This window comes from Pleurodeles waltl, chromosome 6, assembly GCF_031143425.1.
Source record: "Pleurodeles waltl isolate 20211129_DDA chromosome 6, aPleWal1.hap1.20221129, whole genome shotgun sequence".
Taxonomy (NCBI): Eukaryota; Metazoa; Chordata; class Amphibia; order Caudata; family Salamandridae; genus Pleurodeles; species Pleurodeles waltl.
Window position 1 is genome coordinate 125,365,228 of NC_090445.1, and position 15,064 is coordinate 125,380,291.

Sequence of the window (15,064 nt, forward strand, 5' to 3'; positions counted from 1 at the left end):
GAGTAGATTCTTAAAAGGTCTCACCCATTTATTTCCTCCCACTCCATTTATCATGCTTCAATGGGACCTCAATCTTGTCCTTACTTATTTAATGTGTACTCCCTTTGAGCCGATGCACAATTGTCCCTTACGGCTCCTTACCTTCAAAACTGTCTTTCTTGTTGCCATCACTTCTGCTTGTAGGGAGAGTGAGCTTCAGGCCCTTTCGTCCAAACCTCCATTCTTTTCGGTGCACACTGACAAAGTGGTGTTGCGCACTAAGGCTTCCTTCACAAGGTGGTTACACCGTTTCATGTAGGCCAGTCCATCACCCTGCCTACTTTCTACGCACCCCCACATCCTTCCCATGAGGAGAAGAGACTCGACCGTCTGAACCCACAAAGAGCGTTGGCGTTCTATCTTAATTGAACTAAAGATTTCCAGGTGGATGATCAACTGTTTGTCGGGCATGTGGATGCGAAGAAAGGGAAGGCGGTGCAAAAACGTACCATCTCTCGATGGGTACTTCTTTGCACCAAGATGTGCTATGCTTTGGCCAAGAAGCAACCCCATGAGGGCTTTCGTGCTCATCCCACCAGAGCGACTGCTGCTTTCACTGCGTTAGCATGCGGAGTTCCTGTCCTGGATATCTGCCAGGCAGCTATGTGGGCGTCCCTGCACATGTTTGCTAAACACTACTGCCTGGACAGTCTGCTCCATCAGGACAGCTACTTTGGTCGTGCGGGACTTTCTAGTATGATCTTGGGTCGCAGCTCACCTCAGAGGATGATATTGCTTGCATATCTATCCTATGGTAAGGAATCTACAACTAGAAGTCTCTATCAGATGTACAAGTTACTTACCTTGGCTAACAAAATATCTGGTAGAGACATATTCTAGTTGCAGATGCCTTACTGACCCACCCATCCTCCCCGCTTGCATACTGATTTCTAGGGATAGGGATTCCCCTTCAGGTCCTTAGCTCTGGCGCACCAATCTCAATGTTCTTAGTGGCTCTGTGCTTTGGCGTGGAAAGTTGTTAGAAGAAACTGATGTCACTGCGCTGAGGGGGCGTCTATGTACTACTTCCGATGGCATCATGGCGACGATGCCCACGGAGTCGATCAACTCTACCTACCGACCCGCAAGAGTATTGCTCGAAGAAAAATATCTGGATCCAGTCTGACGCCTAGGGAAAATTCTAAGGTAAGGAATCTGCAACTAGAATATGTCTCAGATATTTCGCTACCGAAGGTAAGTAACTTGTAGATCACTCCATTCAGCTGCCTCACTCGTTTAAGTCTTTTCTTGCCGACATCTTGTGCTGGTTCCCAAAGCCAATACCTTTGATAGATTGGCCACCAAATCTTCTGTATGGGTTTCCTCCATTTCCATTGATTTTGAGAGCCCTCCATAAATTGAAAACTTCAGGTGAGGATGATTTCTCTTTCTGAATGACTGAGGCCTTGGCGGCTCCTGGATCTTCTCTGATGACAGAGACAACACAAAGATGTTGTGCAACCTCTTATCCAGAGTTGAATCACACTATTACTACTCTACCCCTTTATCCTCATTTTACCATTAAAAACTTGGTTACATAGGGCTTTGACATATATCCTGAGACATAACATTTCAGCTGCATTCTTACAGGAAACACATTTGTTGTCTGATAGGGAGAGGTAGATTGACAAGAGATGGGACGCTCCACAGTTCTGTCCTTCATATAGCTTGCTTGCCAGAGGGGGTGGCCTCATTCGTAAATAAAGAAACAGTTGCCTTTTAATATTTGGCCACACTGAGAGTATCCAATAGAGCAAGGTAAATTAGGCCATGCACCCATCACATTTGTTAATGTATATGGTTCAAAAATAGATGATCCATTCCAGACTGTTTCAAGCATCGCTTCACAATATGTAAAAACCTGACTCTGGAAAACAGTGCTCTATGGAGAAGATTTTAACACTAATACAGGCAGCCAAGGAACACACAAAGCCCACATCCTGCCCAGTCCTCATCCTCTAAAATATTAACAAACTTGGTAAAGGAATACAGACTAGTGGATATTTCAAGAAGCTGAAATCCAGAGACACAAGATGACACATTATTCGTCCGCATATGATGAATCATTGTGTCTAGACTACTGACTTCCATCTATGGATGGATGCACCTTGGTGGCCAACTAACGTATTATCCTGCATACTGTCTGATTACTCACACATTCTGTTGGTATGAAAGATCCCAGAACTCATTGCCAGGTGTAGACCGCAGCAGCTTCCAACAGAAGCCCTATTAGACTATTTATTATGAGGTAGATGTTTGCAGAATATTGTCATTTCAGTGGGGAATCAGTCAGCAGACCAGATGTGGTCTGGGAGGCATTCAAGGCATACATAGGAAGGGCAATTATCAATCAATCAGGGATTTGTAAAGCGCATTACTCACCCGTGAGGGTTTCAAGGTGCTGAGGGAGGGGGGGGCAGGGAAGGGGAGCTTGGGGGGGGGGGGGGGGGTTGGTTCTGCTACTGCTCGAACAGCCAGGTCTTCAGAAGATTCTTGAAGGTAAGGAGGTCTTTGGTCTGGTGCAGGTGGGTGGTGTTCTACGTTTTGGCGGCGAGGTGTGGAAATGTTATAGTTATAGCCAGTTATAGTTCTGCGGACGCGTGGGAAGGTGTGAGGGGGAGGTCAGCAGAGATGCCAGGTCGGGGTGTAGAAGGAGATTCGTTTGTTGAGGTATTCTGGTCTGGTGTTGTGCAGTGCTTTGTGAGCGTGGGTGAGTTTGAAGGCGATTCTCTTGTTGACTGGGAGCCAGTGCAGGTTTTTTAGGTGGTCTGTGATGTGGCAGGGGATGTCCAGGATGAGGCGTTCTGCATGCGTTGCAGCCTCTTCTGGATTTTGGCCATGGTTCCTGCGTAGAGGGCTTTGCTGTAGTTCAGTTTGCTGCTTACGAGGGCTTGGGTGACTGTTCTTCTGGTTTCGGTGGGTATCCATTTGTAGATCTTTCAGAGCATGCGGAGAGTGATGGAGGAGGAGATGGCATTGACTTGCTGGGTCATGGATAGTGAGGAGTCCAAGATGAATCCTAGATTGCGCATATGGTCAGTGGGAGTCAGAGCCGTTCCAAGAGTGGCAGGCCACTAGGAGTCATCCCATGCGGAGAGGGTGGAGCCGAAGATCGACTTCCGTCTAGTCCGAATTGAGTTTGAAGGAGTTGCTCTTCCTCCATTTGGCGATGGCCTTCATTCCTTCGTGGAGGTAGGTCTTGGCGGAGTCCTTGGTGAGGGAGAGGATCAGCTGGGCGTCATTGGCTTTTGAGATGATGTTGAGGTTGTGGGATTGGGTGATGTAAACGTTCAAGAGGGTCGGGCTGAGGGATGAACCCTGGGGTACGCCGCAGATTATTTTAGTGGCCTCTGAGCAGAATGGGGAGAGGCGGACTCTTTGAGTTCTGCGGGTGAGAAAGGAGGTGACCCACTCCAGGGCTCTGACGCGGATTCCAGCATTGCTGAGGCGTGAGCGTAGGGTAAGGTGGCAGACTGTGTCGAACGTGGCCGAGAGGTCCAGGAGGATGAGGGCCGCGGTTTCACCGCTGTCCAGTATGGTTCTGATGTTGGTGGCGGCGATGAGGGCAGTTTTGGTGCTGTGGTTGCTGCGGAATCCAGATTGGGAAGGGTCCAGGGTGTGTGGTTCTCCTCTAGGAAGCGGGTTAGTTGTCTGTTGACGGCCTTCTCAATAACATTTGCTGGGAAGGGGAGCAGGAAGATAGGCCGGAAGTTCTTGAGGTCCTTTGGGTCCGCCTTGGGTTTTTTGAGGAGGGCGTTGATCTCGGTGTGTTTCCAGCTCTCCAGGAAGGTGGCAGACTCGAAGGAGCTGTTGATGATCTTCCGTAGTTGGGGTGCGATGACGGAGCTTGCTTTGTTGAGGATGTGGTGAGGGTAGGGGTCAGATAGAAAGCCGGATTGGATGGTGTTCATGATTTCGATGGTGTCGTTGACGGGGGTCCAGGAGAGCAGGAGGTTGGTCGGAGGTGAATCTGTGGTGTTGGTGGTTGCCAGGGGGGTGTCTGGGTGCTGAAGCGGTCATGGATGTCTGCAATCTTGCTAGGGAGTCTTGGGATGGTGGGATGTCGTTGACGTTGGAGCTGGGGTTGGAGAGTTCCTTCACGACGTTGAAGAGCTCCTTTTGGCTGTGTGCGTTGTTGTGGATTCGGTCTTTAAAGGCGGTTCTTTAAGCGGCTCGGATGAGTTGGTAGTGTCTGCGGATGGCGTTTTTGAAGGCTGTGTGGTGGTCCAGCGCCTGATCTTGGCGCCACTTTCTTTCAAGTCTTCGGCAGGTTTGCTTAGATTTGTGGAGGTCGCCGGTAAACCAGAAGGCCTTTCAGTCGGTGTGTCTATTGGAGGGATTCTTGATTGGGGCTAGAGTATTGGCACAGGTGTTGACCCATTGCCTGAAGTTGCGGGCAGCTGGGTCAGTGTTAGTGGTGTCGATGGGTGGGTTCCGGGAGAGGGTTGTGATAAGTTGGTCTTCAGTTATCTTGTTTCAGCTACGGTGGGGGATCCGTTGTGGATGGTGGTGTGTTGTGGGTTTCTTGAAGAAGTGGTGGATGCAGCGGTAGTCTGTCCTGTGGAGTTCAGTGGTGTGGCTGAAAGAGACGGGATTGCTGGCGGAGAAAATAGGGTCGAGTGTGTGTCCTGCAGAGTGGGTTGGTGTCATGAGGAGCTGTTTTAGGCTGAGGTTGGAGAGGTTGTCGAGTAGGGTGGTGGTGTTGGTGTTCTCGGGTGGAAGTTTAAGCCTCCGAGGAGTATGTAGTCAGTGGATGCGAGAGAGTGCATGCTGATGTCGGTAATGGAGTCGCTGAACTGTTGTCGTGGGCCGGGAGGCCTGTAGACGAGGGTCCCTCGAAGGGTGCTGTTTGGGTCAGTGTGGATTTGGAAGTGCAGGAGTTCGGCGGTGCTAAGGGTGTCATTGGTGTTGGTCGTGATCCTGAGAGTGTTCTTGTGGATGATGGCGATGCCTCCTCCTGGTTTGGTGGAGCGGTCTCTGCGGGTGATCTTGTAGCCGTCCGGGATCGCTATGGCGATGTCGGGCGCTGAGGAGAGGTTCATCCAGGTCTCGGTCAGGAAGGCGACGTCTGGGGAGGCTGAGTCGAGTAGATTCTATAGCTCTGCTGCATGCTTGTGGACAGAGCGGGTATTGAGGAGGATAAACCTGAGATAATTGCATCCTGCCTTGGTGGGTGTGTTGTTGGCGTGGAGGCTGGTGAAGGTGCAGTTCCGGCAGGTGAAGAGTCCGGTGTTGAGGGCGCAGAGGGTGGCGGCGGCGTAGTGAAGACGTGCATGGCGGCAATGGGGGGGACGGGAGCCAGGCGTTCTGGCGCTGGGCGCGGTCACAGCGCAGACTGGCTTGCCAGTGGCATGGCCACTCAGCGGCCGCCATTAAGTAGGGAGGTTGGGGGGGGGGGGGAGGAGAGGAGAGGTGGGAGGGGGACGAAAAAAGGCACGAAAAAGGGGGCGGGGGAGGGAGAGTGAAAGTGAGAGAGAGCGGAGTGAGAGAGGAAAAGGAGCACTAAGGGACGGTAGTGGAGCAGAGAGCAGAGCAAAGCAAAAGGAGGAGAGAGGCAGAAGGTAGCCTAGTAGGAAAGCAGAGCTCTCCCACTAGACACCAGGGATGAGGCGCAGGCAGAAGGCTGTGGGTGGAGGATGTCCTCTAACCCCTGACAGGGGTCAGGAGTTCAAAGGAGCCAGGGAAAGGGCTCTACTTAGATGGTGGAGCCACGGGAGGCAGAGCAATGCACTGACCAGTATAACTAAGCAGGCAGTGTGCTGGGGACACTGCAAGGACTTTCAAGAGATTAGAAGTGGAAATATGTGAGGCTGAGCTAGACTAACAAACCACAGGGGGGAAAAGGCATCATTAGGCAAACTAAGACTTGGTTGATAAATATAATGGTTTAACGTATTATGAGGCTTTTGCTATCAGCCTTCAATGTGAGTGCATGTGTTTTGTTCCTCTCTGCAATGTGTATTTTTATTTTTCTGCTCTGCGTAGTCCCCCGCAAAACCTGCTCCCATCCAAAGTGATCCAGGTTGCTGTCTCCCACTTCCATTGCTCTGCCCAATCCAGCATTTTCTTTTTTACCTAGTCTGCCTTCGACCCCACCCCTCCCCTCACAAAAGGCTTCATGATCAAGGCTCTCCCTGCCCACTCCCTCCCCCCTCCTCCTCAATGGTTGTTACATCACTCCCCACCCATTCCCTTGAAGCCCCTCTTGCTCTTGCAGTTAAGGTAGAATGTTTTTTTTTTTTTTTTCAAGATTTGCTTCACAGATCCCTATGTGCCAAACAACTATGTCTATCTCTGTTACTGATAGCTAACAACTATTTGATATCAATGCACATTTTTTTAAAGAGATGCATTGGTGTTTAGGAAGACTAATTATGTGTGCAATAATGAAGTACAATAATGGCAAGCTGTTGCCTCGCAAATGTTAAAGTATCCACCCTTTCTCCCACCAATGGCAAAATAATTACTTGATCAGACATTTTGACCCATCGAGAATAGACCATCTGTATTATGCCCAGAGACGACGTTTTTCTTTAAAACGTGACTAAGTGCAGTGAATTGTTTTGGCACAGCAAACTTAGACCCACAGATGGATATAGAATTTTTAAATAAATGTGTGGCATTCAACTTTACATTGGCTACCCAGTGCTGTCTTCTTTTTACTTTTTCTTTTAAGGACACACAAGCACCCTCCTAGTAACCTCTGGCATCATTCTGATCTACTGGGCTCCGACATCTGCAAATGGGGAAGAGGTTGCAGAAGTTGGGTATAATAGTGTATGTGCTAATCACATGCACAGGAGTAGATGCTCAGTGCTATAAATGAACATATATAGAAGATGTTTTCAGTTCTACAATTACATTGCAGGCTAGCCACTGAATGGATGGGAATAGTGGCTAGTGTGCACATTCAATACCTTCCTGCCAGGCCTATTCCACTAGATTGGCCACATTCCACTGTACCTAGTCTTTATTGGGCCATCCTCCTTTTTTTTTTTTTTTTTTTTTTTAATATTTTAGATAACAAATAGAACATTTTTGCAAATCTTAACACATTAATGTATTGTTTCACCTAGTTTCCGGCTGCTGTTCCCTCCGGTTTGATAGAAGCAGAGTCAAGTGTCAGTGAAGGCACATCATCAGTGACTTCAGAGGATCTTTTATCACCTCTTCTCCCAGATACTGAGTCTCCCCTGGATTTGGAGCAGCAGTGGCAGGATCTGATGTCTATAATGGACCTTCAGGTTTGTTAATTGCTGAAGTCACTACAGTTTTAAGTATTGTCCTGCTGAGGCACAGTATCCCAGACCACTTTTTACCAAAATATGCAAGATTATTTTTTTGGGGGAAAAAAAACTTTTAGAAGAAATATTTTACAGCCTTTTACAAGCTATATTATCAATTTTCAGTCATTTTATTTTAAAAAAAGTAAAGTAATTTGAAAAAGTCCTTATTTTCAGTATGGTTACAAGAAAGCCCTTTCAGAAACCCTTTAAAAAAAATTGCAAGATGAAAGAAGAGGAATGTAGCCTAAAAGGCTGGGAAAAACTGTTACTACTGCTTTATGGCATAGCATGCTACCAGTATCACCTCATGCGCTCTTGGAAACCGGTGAACCTGCTCTTTTTTTTTGTTTTCAGCAGCTTTGGAGTATTGAGCTCAGCTTTTTTGTTTTTTTTTCCTCTTTGAAAACCTTTCCAAGCCTCCCAAAAATAACTTTACTCCATGCCTTTCAGCACCAAGAAAGAGTATGTTTTTACTTTTTGTATTTCTGACCAAAGAAAATATTTTTTTCTTAACAAAATGCCCTCCTTTTTTGTGAAGTATCCTACTTGTGGGAGAAAAGGCCCAAACAAAGACGTGTGATGTCCGTATGGTGTGCCTTCCCGGTTTCCCATTGTCCAAACTCCTCTCTTTCAGAACATGTCCAGGAGGGCACTTGAGGACTGGGAGAAAATTTGTGTTGACCTGCAAGATCAGCTCAAGCATCCAAAAATGATAGATGATGTGAGACTATTCCCCCCGCTACCACAGCCCAATCCACTGTATCGGTGGAGTCCTCGAGAAGCAGACCAAGGAAAGGCTTGACAGAAGAAAACAATTGGTGCACCCAGTCGACTTAGCTTGTGGAGAATAAAGTAACTCTCTCCGTCCTAACTCTCTAACATTGCGTTGGACAACAAAAGTTAGAGGCAAGTCTAAGACAGAAATGCAGTCAGTGTCAAAGACTGCATTACCTTTGAGGAGGCATTGGACATGGAATAGGACCACTCGTAAATTTGGGTTTGCAAGATAAGAGGAGGAAATTGCTACATACACTGAATTCAGACAATTCAAGCTCATATTCTCCATGATGAGCTTAAACCCAGTGTGTTCCCTCTGCTCCACCAACTCCTCATTCAAGGTACCTCAAGTTTTAACACCAACTTTTGTGTGCCTGTTACTCCTGTGGCTTCAATGGCTCCTACAGCCTGTACTACCTCTCCCATAACTTGTGTTGAGCATCCTAGAAATCCACCAAAGCCTATAGGAAGATCAGACGCTTTTAAAGGTGTCCTGGAGTCCTTACTGTGGATCCAAATATAATCGCTCCAACTCTAGACACTCCAGGCTTTGCTCCACAGTTATCAAGATCAACGGGTTACTCCAGTATTGGGACTTTCATAGATTCACATGCTTGAATCGTTCCCCGTCGTCGAGATGGGAGTCCCCAGTACCTTTTAATTAATAGTACTAACATAGGTTAAACCTAAAGGCCCTTAGGTCTCTCAGTTTAGCATTCTATCAGTCATTTTAAGAAAAAGGACCATACTTAAGAGTCCGCCACCTTTAAGAACATTCTTGAGAGAAGCTCCAGTTCCTCAGATTTTCTACCGCACGGCGAGCTGGGGAGTGTTCTCCAGAGCTCTGCTCTTCTCTATTCTATTTTTGGGATACCCAAAATATTAAATTCTTCTCAGCTAATTCTGACTGATACCTGGTAATGCCTCTACCATGTCGGACAAGGAGAGAAAGTGTTTATTCAGATCCTGTAAAACTTGTGGTAAAAAGAGGTTGCACTCTGAAGACCATCACCAGAAGTACATATACTGCCTTTATCCAGGCCACTCTGCAAAGGATTGCAAGCTATGCAGCACTTTTTCCTTTAAAACCCTGAAGGATAGAGAACGCAGATTGTTGATATGGCTGCAAAAACTTAAATCTAGAGATAATCCAGTCTCAGATTTGGAGAGTGACGATACCTGTACATCTTCCACGCGATCACAAAAAAAAGTGAGGTCTTCTAAGTGAAGGTACTCCTCAGAGCAGCCAAGAAAAGCCTATAAAAAGATCCTCAGGGTCTTACAAAGGCCACAGCCCTTCTTCCTCTCCTCACAAACTCTCCTCAAAAGGTGAGAGGATATTCAAGCAGGTCCTAAAGGGCTAGAAAATCATCATCTATGCCTCATACTCCTCGTTCTAAGTCATCTCACTCCTTTAAGAAGCCTTCCTCTGCTCCTCTAGGCGACAGACCACTTTTAAAATCCCCAACGTTGACAACCTAGTCGATGAAGGCAACGACGAGATCTGTCCCACCATCGTCGATGGTTTCTTTACTAGTCCCGACGACAGCCTTTCCGACGGCGTCTGAGAAGTTACCTACTGTTGATGAGGGCAACATCCACGACGGTAACCTTGGTATCTTCATTGCCGTCGTCATTGACAGAGACGTAGTCAATGGTAGCCTCCACCTCAAAGCCGTTGACAGTTAAAATATCTTCAATGACAAAGGCAGCATCGACGAGTGCTTCTTTCACGCCGACACCATCGACAAGAGAAAAAATACACAAAAGACAGGAAACTACAAAAATTACTCCGGAGCATACTTCAAGTAAAATACCAGCCCACCTTTTTGATGGTGATGACAAATCGTATGATGGGGTTCCATTTGCGCACAGCCCCTCACAGTTAAATGTAAAGTACCAAGATGAGGACAACAAGTATAGTGAAGCTTATGACCCACAATACTATGCTCATGAGCATCCATATCAAGAGGGATTTTATATGCCGAACACTTTAACTGACTTGCAGGCAATGTTAGCCGACTAAAGGTGTTTTATAGTCGGAAGAAGTACAACCTCAACCATTAGCTACTCCAACCTCTTAGGTAGCCACCCCGCGTCAGAGCCCTACCACTTTACTTTTGGCAAATGTGCTCACACCTGATATGACCCTCCCACAAGACACTGACATATCTGAACGAGAACAAGAGTAAGGCAAACTCCTCGACAGCCAGTCTGAGTGGGACGAATATATAATAACAGCCCCACCTTTTCCTTCACCTTCAAAAGTAGACTCCCCTCCCAATGGCATTGGAGGATTCCATAATCTTATGGAAAGGGCTGCTAAACGATTTGCACTTCCCATGCCATCCAAGCAAACTGATTGCTTTCTCTATGACTTTAATTACATATGAGAAGAAGGTTTGAAAGCCATGCAAAACCCAGCAACAGTCACAGCAGCGCTTCCACGCCTAGACAAGCAATATAAAGCAACTGAAGATGCTCCAGCATGCTTGACTGGTCACCCTCACCCAGGTTCGGTGATAACACAAGCAGCCCAGAGAAGATCCAAAAATCCCTGTGCACCAATATGCGCACCTCCGGACAAGGAAGGAAGACGATTGAAGAAAATATTTTGCCTATATTATCCAATGTCCAATCTGACTGTAAGAGCAGCTAACTCCCTTGCTGTTTTACCTAGATATGACAGACAAGCATGGGCTGACATCACCCCATGTATTGGTCAATTGCTGCAGGACACTAAAGCGTAAGCTAAAAAGATATTGCATGAAGGGGAACGCACATCAACAGAAATAATTGACTGTGCAATAGACATAGCCACTACTGCATTTCGTCAGCTTGCAGGGGCTGCTGTCCTCAGAAGACCAGGTTGGCTGAAGGCCACATTGTTTCGGCCGGAAGTACAAAATAAAATAAAAGGCCATCTGTTTGATTTTTTAAAAAATTTTTAAAATATATTTTTATTAACATTTTGTTATTATACATTTATATGTCTATTCAAGATAAACAATTGCACTCGTTATACATGATCATTAAAACAAGCCGCACTTGTGGTGTACATTACTCGTGCTTCTTTGTATATACCTGTGATGCACACATTAGCATTTATGCGTTTGTCAGGCCCGGACTCTACTACTCCAGACCCAATGACAGTTTGTGCTGTGCTCTTCGTTGATCTATAGCATTGGTTTGTGTCATGCATATGAATAACAAGTTTAAGAAGAAGAAACTCGTTCCAGTCTACAACTTGGAGGAGAAACCATAAGAGAACGAAGAACGAGAATAGGGGGAAGAAGGGAAAGAAGGGGGAAAAAAGGGAAACTGGGGGGGGAAGGAAGGGTATGTAAACTGAACAGAAAGGTCAACATTATAGCATTGTGTGGGTGAGATTTGTGGTTGGTACTATTCAAGGAACTGAGGCATAATAACATAATTGAGAAGGCCATGCCCAGGGCGCACCAGTGTGAGAGTGGGGCAGCAGTTCTCTCACCCCCCCCAGCTCTTGTGGCGTTGTGGCTGGTGGTAACTCGTTCGTCTCTGTTTCGCATTACTCCATGCAGACCAGGTATCCGTGCGGTGATCCCAAAGGTACCACCTGGGCAGCCCCCTCCTCGGGACCACCCCCTAGGATGTGCTAAACCTCTCCCACTCTTACTTCGGCGTTTGTTGTCCTCTTGGATAGCCCATCCCAAGTCGTCACCAGTTCTTCCCAGGACGGGGCAATGGGAACCTGTCGGATGCCCTTGGCCTCCTCAGCCTTCAGGACCTGCAGTTCGGCCCTGGACCCTTTCATAACATCCCTTTTCCAGTCAGCTAATGAGGGGTGGACCGAGGACTTCCAACTCTTTGAGATCAGCCTTTTATAAAGGGCCAATGTTAGGTCCAGGAAACGCCCACTTACTTTCCCCTTTAACTCAGTCGGCCTGAGACCCAACAAGCACAAGTCTGGGGTGGGCCGTAGCTCCGCTCCGATTAACTGAGAGAGGACAGCCAGTGCCTCCTTCCAACCAACTTGAAGTACTGGGCATCTCCACACCATATGGTCAAAGTCCGCTTCGCCCCCCCAGCATCTTGGGCACGTCCTGGCCCCCCCCCCCCCCCCCCCCCCCCCCATATATTCGGAATAGTCAGTGTGGTGTGAGGTACGTTCTGTGTAGGTAATTATATTGGATGTATCTTAATCGCGTATTACGAGAAATCACCCGAGGGTATGTCAGTGCTTTGTTCCATTCTAAGTCCGTCAGTTCCCGCCCAATAGTGCCTGCCCATCGCTCCCTCAAGGATTGCAGGGGGTCTAATACAGCCTGGGCCTGAGCCCGGTAAATTTTGGCTATCAAATGGGGTTCCTCCCTCGATGTCAGCAGGAGGTGCAGTATCCCATGGACTGCGGGTTCTGCATTTATCGTGCACCAGTGGTCTTTCAGGGTGTGAACCAGCCTCCCGAAAAGTAGAAATCGGCCCCGGGGAACACCCACTCCCGACAGGGCAGGGAATTCCTTCAGCACACCCCCATCGAAAAGTCCACTCACCGTCTCAATCCCTGCTCTCGTCCATGGGCCAAGCCCGAGATTCCCCGGGCCCTTCCCCCCCCAGATTCCAGAGCCAGTGCCGAGAGCGGTAAAGCCGGAGAATATGGGGGGCTCACTCCCACTCTTTTCATACACCTCTTCCAGCATGCCAATGCGACGCTCGTCATTATGTTATTGCCAGGTAGGGTTATTTTCCTGCCTATCATACGTGCCACTATCCATGCTGCTTCCATTATCCCCTGGGGTGTGCATAGGTCCGAGAGTCCTCTGCCCGTCAGCCAGCCAGACACCCACTGCAGTTGGGATGCCAAGTAATAAGCCTCAAAGTCGGGGGCGCCCAGTCCTCCCATATGTGTCGGCCTGCAGAGGGTCATAAGTGCAGTGCGTCTACGACCATGGTCCCAAATTAATTCTCTTAGCAGCATGTTCAGGTCACGGAACCATGATGGGGGGGATCCGCAGCGGTAAGTTAACATAGTAATAGAGGAGTCGGGGAAGCATAATCATTTTGGACAATGCCACGCTGGCCATTACTGATAGCTTCAGAGAGCGCCAGAACCCAACCGAGGACCTCGGGGATCGTAGTGCCCTGCCCAGATTACCCTCTCCGAGGTCTCCCAACTCGTGGAATATCTGAATACCCAAGTACTTGAAGGTCCGAGGGGCCCAGTTTACGTCTGTCGGGCATGTTGCTGGGCGCGCACTTCTAGGGGTCAGGGGAAACACATACGTTTTGCAGCGGTTTAGGTGTAGTCTGGAAACTTCACTGAAGTCCTCGAAGACCCTAAGGGCCCAGGGGAGACCACTAGCACCGTCCCGAGGTATATTAATATGTCGTCAGCATACAGGGAGACAATATGCTCAGCCGGCCCCCATACTACCCCCCTCCCCGCTCCCTCCTCCCGCAGATGAGCCGCGAGGGGCTCGATCGCCAGGGCAAACAGCAGCGGGGAAAGGGGGCACCCCTGTCTGGTTCCGCGAAACACCGGTATGTTCTAGATATTGTCCTACCTGTCTTCACTCTTGCCAGTGGGGACGAGTACAACAAGTCCACCCATCTCACCCAGTTCTCTCCCAGGCCCATTCCCACCATCACCGACTTCAGGTAGTCCCACCTAATCGAATCAAAAGCCTTCTCGAAATCCACCGCCAGCAGGAGCCCCTTCGGCGGAATCAATTCTTTGGGCATATGCATGATAGAGAAGATACGCCTGAGATTTAGGGAGGTGCTGCGACCGGGAATGAAGCCGTTTTGATCTGCATGTATTAGCATGGGCATATGGGGAAGCAGACGGTCGGCCAATATCCTACTGAGGATCTTAAAGTCACTGTTCAGCATTGATAGCGGGCGGACGTCGGTCACCGAGGCTTCCCTGTTGGTGGTCTTAGGGAGTGGCACTACCAGTGCTTCACGCAGCGTGCCCGGCAACTCTCCGCTCTGCACTGCTTCCGCGTACATCTCCGCCAGACTAGGAGCTAACAAGGATTTATATTTTTTGTAAAAATCCATAGGAAGGCTGTCTGTGCCGGGGGTCTTCCCAGGGGCTAGATGTGCTATGGCATCATTAATCTCTTCTATGGTCACGGCCCCCCCCAGGCTGTCCCTGTCCTCTAGCCTCAGCACCCGGAGCGGGATCTGCCGCAGATAATTGTCAAATGCCATTGGTTCAAGGTTGCTAGATCTCCTTTACAGGTGCGTGTAATAATCTCTGAATGCGTCATTGATGAGGCCTGGGCTAAGTCTGCGGTTTCCCTCTTTGTCTGATACGCTTGTGATTGGTTCGCTGTCCCCACCCGGGCGCACCAGCCACGCCAGAAGCTTGCCCGATCTCCCCTCCTCTGATTGTAGGGTTGCCAGGCACTTCTGCATGTTATGACATCTGAGCTTTTCTTCGGCCTGGGAGTGTACACTTCGGGCACGGTTATATTCTTCTACCCCTTGTGCTGCAAGGCCCTGATTTAGTTCCCCCTCGTGCATGACCTTCTCTAAGGCAATAAGCTCCTTTTCTAGCGTTTTCCTCACCCGTGCCGACTGCCCAAGACAGAAACCCCTCGTCACCACCTTGAGTGTCTCCCATTCCACTGCCCTGGAGGGGGTGGATCCCTTATTAATTTCGATATGCTCTGACAGCTACGCAGCGCCTCTCTGTACGCCTGATCTTCCAGCGCCACGGGGGCCAGCCGCCATGATGGTAGGGGGGGTCTATCCTGTGTTACCCTCGATGTTAAAAATAATGGGTTATGATCTGAAATTGTGCGGGCGAGGTATTCAGAATGCGTCACCCCTCGTGCCCGGCCCGGGGTGCAGACCACCCTATCGATTCTAGTGTGCACCCAGTGGAGGCCCGAGTAGTACGAGTAATCCCTGTCGGTCGGATGATGCACCCGCCAGACGTCCACCAGTCCCCATGCGTCGAGCCACTTGGTCAGGCT

General features: G+C 48.7%; 1 protein-coding gene across 4 annotated transcripts in view; it reads left to right on the forward strand.

The window, feature by feature from the left end:
* Positions 1-15,064, forward strand: part of NFE2L1 (NFE2 like bZIP transcription factor 1) — a 92,506-nt gene that overhangs the window by 56,456 nt on the left and 20,986 nt on the right. For 3 of the 4 annotated variants that reach the window (XM_069237528.1, XM_069237527.1, XM_069237529.1), the window contains exon 5: positions 7,116-7,283. The exons of the other annotated variant lie outside the window; for it this stretch is intronic. In XM_069237528.1, the coding sequence (XP_069093629.1) occupies positions 7,116-7,283 (168 nt within the window). The remainder of the gene's footprint in view (positions 1-7,115; positions 7,284-15,064) is intronic. 4 annotated transcript variants of the gene reach the window in all.